At 44.1% G+C, this 9,534-nt stretch overlaps 1 protein-coding gene across 1 annotated transcript in view; it reads right to left on the bottom strand.

Moving 5' to 3' along the window:
* The window catches only part of T265_10026 (hypothetical protein), a gene marked incomplete at both ends in the record, with an annotated part of 22,391 nt that extends 14,284 nt beyond the window's left edge, over nt 1-8,107 (bottom strand). Inside the window, 8 exons of the mRNA XM_009176273.1 lie at nt 1,686-1,815; nt 4,391-4,510; nt 7,174-7,290; nt 7,332-7,461; nt 7,498-7,635; nt 7,673-7,819; nt 7,858-7,987; nt 8,029-8,107. Coding sequence (XP_009174537.1) covers nt 1,686-1,815; nt 4,391-4,510; nt 7,174-7,290; nt 7,332-7,461; nt 7,498-7,635; nt 7,673-7,819; nt 7,858-7,987; nt 8,029-8,107 — 991 coding nt within the window. The remainder of the gene's footprint in view (nt 1-1,685; nt 1,816-4,390; nt 4,511-7,173; nt 7,291-7,331; nt 7,462-7,497; nt 7,636-7,672; nt 7,820-7,857; nt 7,988-8,028) is intronic.
* Nucleotides 8,108-9,534: the final 1,427 nt, after the last annotated feature.

The raw sequence follows: 9,534 nt of genomic DNA on the forward strand, positions 1-9,534 counted from the left end.
GTCACTCGTGTAGCTTGAAAGGTGAGAAGAGCGTCCCTGACGCAGTCTGTGACTTTTGGATCTGGTGGGGAAGATGAGATCAAATAAATTAGGTACACAAAAAAGCAAACAGGAACGACACTCGGATATACAACCTCCCATCAGTTAAGGTGACCACAGATATGGAACAAACAACGATTAATTTTGTATCGCCCTTCAGAGCAGCTGTGCAACACTGACCCCTTGTACACAAAATGATTGCCTATGTCAAGTAGCTCGGCGGTTCAAATTCGACGCTGCTTATCCAATTGTCCCTATCCACGCAAGGGCACCTGGTAGAAGCTCATTTTTCAGACTTCTCTCAGGCTGTTGTTCACTTCATAAAACGAACAAGTAGACTACACAGTGTACGGTTTTAAAGAGGCTACACATTCAAAGACCTCGATGGACTTCAAGCTGAGCTCCAAAAACGTTGTGTGGACTAGACTTAGCGCGTGTAAGTTGCCCAACCTGGAGGTATAGAATAGTTAGATCAATTTGAACTAGTCCGGAAGAGTCGACCTTGGGTTGATGATGTGATCTGAAAGATGCGATTCGTCGGGGAGTCGACCATAGGATCAGTAAAATTAGTCTCGTGGAAAATTCCCGCGCCTCGGCTTGGTTAACGGCAGTCGTAAAAACAAAAGAATTTTATTAGATGCAATTCACACAGCATTAAAATCGAAACGCGAAAAAGTCTATTTTCTAACTGAAAACTAATACACAATCAGATTTCAACTGTCCGCAGGACGAAGATTAATGTTTCCGTTAACTGAATAGGGCCTTTTGCATTTTTGCCGAGACTGACAGATAACATTACAACGAAAACAGCCAAAAAGACAGTGTGAAAGAGTTGGTTATAACAAGGACAAAAAGGTGGTCTGCTGGAAATTGAAATGCCTTCCACAAATCTAGTCTCCTGAAGAATTTTGGAGTCCTCATCTCAACGCTATACGGTTAGGGTCAGGTGCTTCCACCAGGCCCTGCCCCTCACTACAGAAAATCGTGCCATTCCGAAAAAAATTTGTTTGATCAGCGATATCAATTAGCAAATGTCTTCTCTGGCTTTATATTCCGGCACATGTCCGTCATCTTATGTATGCTCCGGATTCGGAATGGATCAAGGTCCCGACCGAAAGCTACATGGCTAAAGTAGGCTTTCTGATGCAAACTTCGAGTCCGCTTTGATCTTAACCATCCTAACCATCCACTCCTAAGCACAACATAGCAAAAACGATAATATTCCATCTTACACATTTCTGCTGTTTTAATGGTAACACCCAACGTCGCAGTAAGCCAACGCGCTTCCGAAACGTTAGGAAGCTTTTGTTTAGTAATATTCCGTATCCTTTCCCAATTCTCCCCACGGTAGTATTTTGTGAATCATACTTCAGTTTTGTTCACAGCGAATGCTGGCGTCAAATGCAATTAGATCTGAAGAATTTGGCATCACGCACTCGTAATAAGCACCATATACCCCCAAATTAACCGGTGTAAGTCAACAACGACAAGAGAACACCATAGTTGTTTGGGGGAAAGTGAGCCAAAACAATCTTTGCAATACATGCTGAAAGGTGAGGTGTTCTCTCATGCAACGTGCAGAAGGTAGGATTACTTTCCTCCTTCCCAAACACCAACCAAGGTAAAACCAGAATAAAGAAATATACCTGAATCTTCTAGACCAGATTCAAACAAGTCCATTGCTTGAGAGGAACATGCGAGATAGTAGAATACTCGAAACACCTCTTCTTGTTCGACAGGAGCTTGAGTTGATGACATATAATGCAGGCAGAGTCTCTGAAGCAGAGAAACGAGAACAGATGGTGCACCGTCCGACAACAGACGAACGAGGAAACAGCTTGAATAAATAGGCTAGGAGTACAAAGTTTTTGCTAAAGGTTTCCATGGCCCCGGACAAAAGTAAGGAGTTCTCAACACACAGCAAAGACAAAGTTGCATACTTGGTAAACCACCAACATAAACCTGGAGACAAACGACTTTGCTGGAAGATCGGTTGGTGGCGCTGAAGGATATTCGTGAGTGAAACTGATCACTGGCTAACGAAACTTCGAGAGTTTTGTCGGGTTCAGTCACGAAATTCTTTCATCAAGACTGCAAGCACAAACAGAAGCGTTCGACGCATCCATCTTCATGTGAAGTAGTCGCGCCCAAGAGACAACGTTCACTGAGACCGTTTGCTTCAGTGCTTGTTGGGGAACATGCGGGAGGTCGAACTCGGACATCCTTTCTGAAATGCTGCTTCTCAGCCAGCCAAACAATTGGAGAATATGTCTAAGCCCAACAGACTATTCAAAAGGTTGCTGAAGGTATTTCGAAAACCGGCGACCACTTTTTCCAGTCTTGGGGGTCATCAGAGAGGCGCAGTCTCGGAGATTTCGTCAATCTCATATTCTATTTGAATCCAGGCTAGATAGAATTCGATAAATAGTCTCATTTGTACACGAATTTCGTCTTGAAAGGAAGACTCAACTGATTCCAGATGAATCTCTCGTTTATGATGGTCTTTTCTAGCTGTTGCGTTTCGACAATGCACTGCGATATCTCGAATATCGTACAAACTGAAACAGAAGGTGACCTGATGCAGCACGTTCAGCTGGAAGATACCAGCATGAACGGAATATTCAGTTGGATTCAGTTGAGTCCCCCAGTAGAAACCAAATTCGTGTGCAAATGAAGGCATCTGTCGAATTAAAGAGTATCCGTGACAATACATGGCGACAGTTTGCGACCTGCCGTTGGACAAGCTTCTAAGGAGGGTGCGTCAGAAAATTGGGTTTCGTACATCCGTGTCAACATCACCCAACATCGATCACAAGTGGAGAAAGATACTTCAATATCTCGGATATTGGTCTACATAAACCCTCCTGGGTTTATTGCAATGGACATTCAGCCGAAAGCCGAAAGCTGCTTTCTTTGAAACTCGCGAGAACGAGTCGAGACCAAGGTCTACTGCATGAAATGGTGCCTGCTGGAAGAGCGATAGAGGATTTCCCTCCGATAGTCATTACCGACTGAATTACTTAAAAATGGTGAAAGCGAAAGGTTCAGGCGAATCTTGATTGACTCTTGTTCACACATGTAAATGAGCCGTTTCTTCAACATCAATGACTGCTCGAAGGACCAAGGGGCACTACCGGAGATAGGCGATGGACGCATTTTTACCAACAGCACCTCATCAAGTGGTGTCATGAAACACAAGCACCTCCAGAATGCGCAGGTAACTGGAACCAAGCGACGAAATCTCTCCGTGCTCCCACGGCAAGGGAAAACGCCACAAACAACTCAACCACACAACAACCCAGTTGTATTACTGAACCCCTATGATTTCTACTTGTTAAGCTGAGCACGACTCTGGTGTCCATACGATCAAGTCTGAATCAATAGCCTGTACGTATGGAGGAACTCATTACCACTCAGCTGGTTCCCTGAAAATGAGCTTGAACAGTCATAGGACACATGTAGTGGCTTTTCATCTGATTGCGATAAAGATATGTGGTTTTGATGAAAGTATCTAAAATTGGAAAAGTGTCACCCTATTTTTTCATTGACGAAACGACTTATGTACATAGTTTTCAAGAGAAAACTGACAGTCAACTTAAAGGCATCCACGAAGAGATTTGGTTCACCGACGTCTAAACGAAAGTCAGCGACGTTAACTACTGTGTAATGTGTGTGTGTGCAATGTAAAAATTCAGGGTGGGTGAGCGAAAACAGGCTACTGCTGACGCCTCCGTTCTTTCTTTTTCTTCCCCCTCTCCCCACCCCATTATTAACTCTTTACTTGTAGACCCAGTACTTAGGACTGATGACTCCGTTGTCCGAATTCACGTCTGCCCAAGAGTAAAGGTCCGCGTGTGGTGACTGGTGCGTCAATGTCCCTAAGGTCACCCGGTGTATATTTATGTGTGCTTCCCGTTGATATTTTACGCTCCGTCTTAAATATATCATGCTACAGTTTGGTTCCTTCATCGTCTAGTTCAAATGGGTTCAGTTTAGTTTGCACCCTTAGTTTACATATTACATCTGAACCTGAACTCGTTCTCGGTTTTCGTGGAACACGCGTTATACACCGAAAAATAAGAAAATAAAGACTGAGAGGTTCAAATATAACTATTAACTCCATGCAACATAGAATCCCGCCTTTTCCAGACTGCGGTCTAGGGGGGTTACGTATGTATGCACCAAATCATCACAAACTGGTCCAAATCTCAATAACCAGGGGGATCGCACAAAAGATCGTCTCCAAATGAGAGTAAAGACTGATTTCACACTTGCTACATAGGTATTTTCGGTAACGGCAATGGATTAGTTGGTTGATAGTTGATTCGCACACACGTGAGGTTAAACTTACGGTCACATGCTTCCGATCCCAGTAATGTGGCACATTACGCGCCAAAGTTCCAAGGTCCCGTAGTGCTTTCTGACGGACAATGGACCTTTCGTCTGACAGATATCCGAGTAAAAGATCTAACTGTAAGCCAAAAACGGGTTGGGTGAAAATGATGGATTCGGGAACAGCAAGTGATTTAAATGATAATGGACCAATATGTTCCGCATGTTTAGCCATTCCAGTGAACGTTTGAAATCATTATCGAGTAGCTATAAGATGTAACATGACTAGAGTGCAAGCGCAGAGTGACATAGGTAGATTCTAGTCATATATCGCACCGTTACTGAATCGAGGCTGAACTTCCTCTTGAATACGGACAGAAGAAAACGCTCAGCTGTAACACCCTTCCGGTGCCTAGCTGCCATGCTACCCGAAGGAAGCACGAGGGCTGAGATACTGCCCGGTTGCCCAAACCTAGACAGGGGAAGTCGAGATACGAAGGACAGGTTCGGACCACGGACCTTCCGGTTAGCGCTCTAACCACATAAGTCATCTCGCCCCAATACAGATAGAATGGACATTCATATTGTACGCACTAAACACCTGGAAGTATTGATTCAGTCAGGTATGGGAAAGGTAGTCACATCTCTACCAAATGCAATACGAAAGGACAGTCCAAAGGATTGAAGTTTGGACGGATAGATGTTACAGAACAGTGAGAGTTCCTAACTGAAATGCCTGAAGGTAGATTAAGTGAGTCGGATAAGCGACTTTAAATGGAGGTCGGTCGCACCGGACCAGCTGCATTATGACTCAACGATTTCGAGATTATGAAGACCTAGCAAGTTGCGCTGATCAGTAGTCAAACTTTACGCTTACCCGAGCATCTTAGTTTAGAGTTGTATTGCGGGTTGTTCGTTCAAGTACGAGGAGAACACAATGTGCGCTGAAAAACTACTCAACGAAGGCATAGTGCCATGCCAGTGTTGGGTGCCATCGGTTCATATCATCTTGCCTAGTACCTCATTACGTTTACCGTTGTCTCTTCCTGAAGTCTGTGCAGTTTTGAGCGACGTTAAATTCCAGAATGGAAGGTCTGAGTTTCTGATTAACAGGCTGTTGGTTCAAATGGCTTTTCAGGTGTTCTTGTCTGGACTTGATCGGTATGAGAGTAGCTCAACCTCCGCGCTTAATCAGGAATATATATCAGTCGTGCACTAAGGAAATATTACATCGGAGCGGTCCAACTTAAATTGTTTATTTTTACGCCGTTTACAGTGAAACGTGTACAGTTTATCAAAAAGGGGGTCGGGAACCAGCGTCCATATGGAACCGGAAAGTTAAAATGATAGTATATTACTTCATTCACCAGGTCGTTTGAAAAACTACGTCCAAGTAGAGTTGTGTGGAAACAACAGGAAAGATTTGAAATAACCCACTTGGTAGTGAAATAAACAACCAAAATATGGTGTACAATATTTCAGTGGACAGAATGGCTACAAATCATCCACTGCTTTGCCAAGCGGAATATACCATATACATATGCCATATACATACGCCATCTTTCGCATAGATGCTCTTAGAAGGCTTATTCAATAGTTCTTTAAATGCATAGTAAGCAACTTGTTAGTTTTCGGAAAAGTTTGGCAACAATCGGTGGATTTATTGCTAATTGGTAATGTTAGCGTCCTCCGTAGGTGTTCAATGAAGATACCATCCGTCTGGCAGTTTCATTCAGAAGCCTTGTTTTCGTATCAGTAGACTTGAGAAGAAATGCATCACAGGAAAATACACTTGCCCAAGTCAAGCCAAGGTGAGTGATACCAGGCGGTACCGATGCGCTAAGCATGATCCATAATTCTATCCAGAGTCCATTAGACCGTCATAAAAAGCATTAAAATCGACGAAAAGGCTGTCACGCCGTTCGTGTCAGACACCTGGCATCTTCGTACACCACATAAGGATACTCCACTCACTCAACTGGTTATGAAATATGAAGTTCGCTAAACGGCCTATTATCATAATTTAGGTAAGTGAAGGAAGCAAGGACTTGAGATGCTGGAGTGTTTCTACAGGAATGCCGACTTTGACCATCTGAGTCCACCGGCAACAACCATGTGATACTTGATCCACTAAATCCAAAATACCCCAATCCTTCTGGCACCTTCACCGTGGAACAATGCATTAGATTCGTGAGGTAACCGTCCATAAACGTCTTTCATCTGGCATCCGGCTCCACTGAAATTTTTCGTTTGGCTCGGCAATATTTTACTGCTCGGGATGACCAGAATCACACTAAGCGAACCGACTTATTTGGGTTCCTCTATACCCTGCTGAATATGTGTACCTAGGTCATACAGTAGTGAGCTGAAATGAACATCAGCTATTAACTCGACGTACTTCGGATGTTGGAATATCAATGAAAACATCGCTTGACGTCAGCCAAGGAGAGTAAGAGCCAACAACCCATAAGACTTCTGTAGTTATTTCGCACTGGCTTCTGGTCGTTCATCCTTTGAGGTGATAGTCTGGAAATTTACACTTTTTGAACAATAACACTTGAATTTCTGTTTGCTACGGCTTATCTTATTTGTGTTTGTTTTATACTAGCTTGACACGGCAGTCGCACAAAACCATATTGGGGACAATAACGTGACGGCCCATCGAATAATACCGTGAGTTGTGAAACTGTCATAATTCCATACCATGTGGCAACCTTACAGACAACATGCCTACATAATGAATGTGGCAACCATACTGAACCAGAAACAGTGAAAATACAGGATGCCTCAGGAGACGAATACCTGTTCCGATGTATGCAATGGAGCAGCCGATTCGAGAATGGTTAATGTGTCCAGAATGTTTGTGACAAATTCAACTGTACCATACACTGTGAGCATTTCGACCAGGCAGCTACGCATCTACGAGAGAAAGACATGTGGATTAAAAAACCTGTACAAACCTGTTCCGCAATTTGCACATCGTGATGCATATGCTTGCCTAGGCGCAACAACTTCAACTTCACTTCCACTTCCGTGGACAGACTGCCCAACAACTTGCAAAGGATGGGGCATAGACTGACAGCAAATGCACTTAAATTGTAACAAACCAGAACCACGCTATTTTACCTGGAGATAGGAGCCAGCTGGTGACTAGACCAAATAGCAGCGTCTGCCTCCACCATATAATGCGATTCAATTTGCTTGAGAATAGCATGATGCACCCCAATATGCTCACGGGTAATTTGACAGAGGGTGCCGAACAGACTGGGGGAAATAAGAACATAAGCATGTTAGAACTTACCGTAACGTCAGAGCGCGAGTGACAGGATCGTTGCTCTCTGTGAAAGGGCGAAGTTTTCTCACAATATCATCACAAACAGTGAGCTTTTCCAAATGAGCTTGACAAGTTCTGCAAGCTCGGAGAACGCACAGTCGAAGATAGTTGGTTCTAAGTTTGCTCGATTATAATTGTGGTTAAGAACCTACCCATCACAGAAAATTTGTGTGATCTTCAAAAAGATGGAATTGACCACGATGGGAAAAGGATATTTCTCAAGCAAATTCGGGAACTGTGCGATAGCTTTACATTGCTCGCCCAAGTTAACAGATTGTAACCCTATAATAACGTGGATTCCGGTGCCCGTACAGAGATCGTACCTTTGTTTAACTCCATAATAAGGAAATTCGCATCTTTCCCAATATCTGTTTCATTTAGTTGCTGAGTTTCGGTGGTCATAGTATAAGGCTGTTCAAAAGCGGAAACAGAAGGAAATTAGTGAATCAAAATGGAAATGTACCGGATTTTAATGCGCAGCAATGTGGCAGTCGACTTCCTCATTTCACCTAACCACTGAATCGTCCTGTTTACATGTGAATATGTAGCCATTCCACTCGAATCTGTTAGGTTACAGTTATGCTGCTAAGCAAGGACTTTGAAGAGTTCGGCTTGCACGTTTAAGATGTCCTATTAGTTCCAGGTTGAGTGAAGTCACTCCTAATCATGTGGTTTCGTGTCTGCGCCACTGCTGATAGGGCCCCAATAGAAGATGTTAATTTTGATAACGATATGCTGAGTGACTTGAGTTTGCAATGCAGCATCTCCGTGGGTTTATGGGTACCATGATGGGTGAATACCAAGACTCGCCAGAAGGAGACTACTGTGGCTGGACTAATTCCTGTTATATCCACAAACAGAAACTTTATTCTGTGATCAGTACCCTAGCATCATCTTCGGCTGTGAAAACGGCATATCTGTAAAGTGGCTATACTAAATAATATAATCGTTCAGCTGCGACACCCTCTCGGTGCCTAGCTGTCATGTCACCCGAAAAAAGCACGAGGGCTGAAATACTGTCATGTTGCACAAACCTAGACAAGAGCAATCGAGATGCACAAGTGCGCTACGAAGCACGGACCTGTGAGTCAGTATTTTCACTCCTTAACTAATGAGCTACTTCGAATTCAGTAAACTAATTAGTGTCACAGTTTCGTTCGTCGATGATCTGTGGAAGTACGGGCAGGTAGCAGATAAAATTTCGGCGTCGATAGAGGGTTCTTAGTGGGCTTTTCGTTAAAAAGTTCGAGATAGGAAGCTAAGCGCTGAAGGTCATAGGTTGGATGCATGCGCAGCACTGATTAGGGTGAGATGGCCCAAGTGGTTAGAGCGCGAATCTACTGACCGGAAGGTTCGTGGTTCGAACCCGACCTCTGCCACCCGACTTCCTCTGTCTATGCTTGGGCGACCTGGCAGCATCCAAGCCCTCGTGCTTCCTCCGGGTGGCATGGCAGCTAGGCAAGGCACCGGAGTTGCAGCTGAACGACTATTATTAGATTACTTAGTGCGTGACTGGGTCATGTCTAAGAATCTTTGACTGATGTGACCCGTCTCGGGGTTCCCATCAAAGGAGACGGCAATGACTAGCGCAGCTGAGTTTGTTGCTAATTGCTTTCATACTTCGCTACTAAATCATTCTTTGGCATCCCCCGGTTTTTTTCCACCCTTCGCGTGGTTGTGCGAAAATAGTCCTTCGAGGAGGCCGGTCAACTGGCATACGGAGCACGTGACTGGTTGAATGTCACCCGAAGGTTGCACGAGGGCTGCAATACTGCCAGGCTGCCCAAGCCTAGACAGGAGAAGTCGAGAGGCGTAGGTCGGGTTCGAAC

Source organism: Opisthorchis viverrini, assembly GCF_000715545.1.
Source record: "Opisthorchis viverrini unplaced genomic scaffold opera_v5_323, whole genome shotgun sequence".
Lineage (NCBI taxonomy): Eukaryota > Metazoa > Platyhelminthes > Trematoda > Opisthorchiida > Opisthorchiidae > Opisthorchis > Opisthorchis viverrini.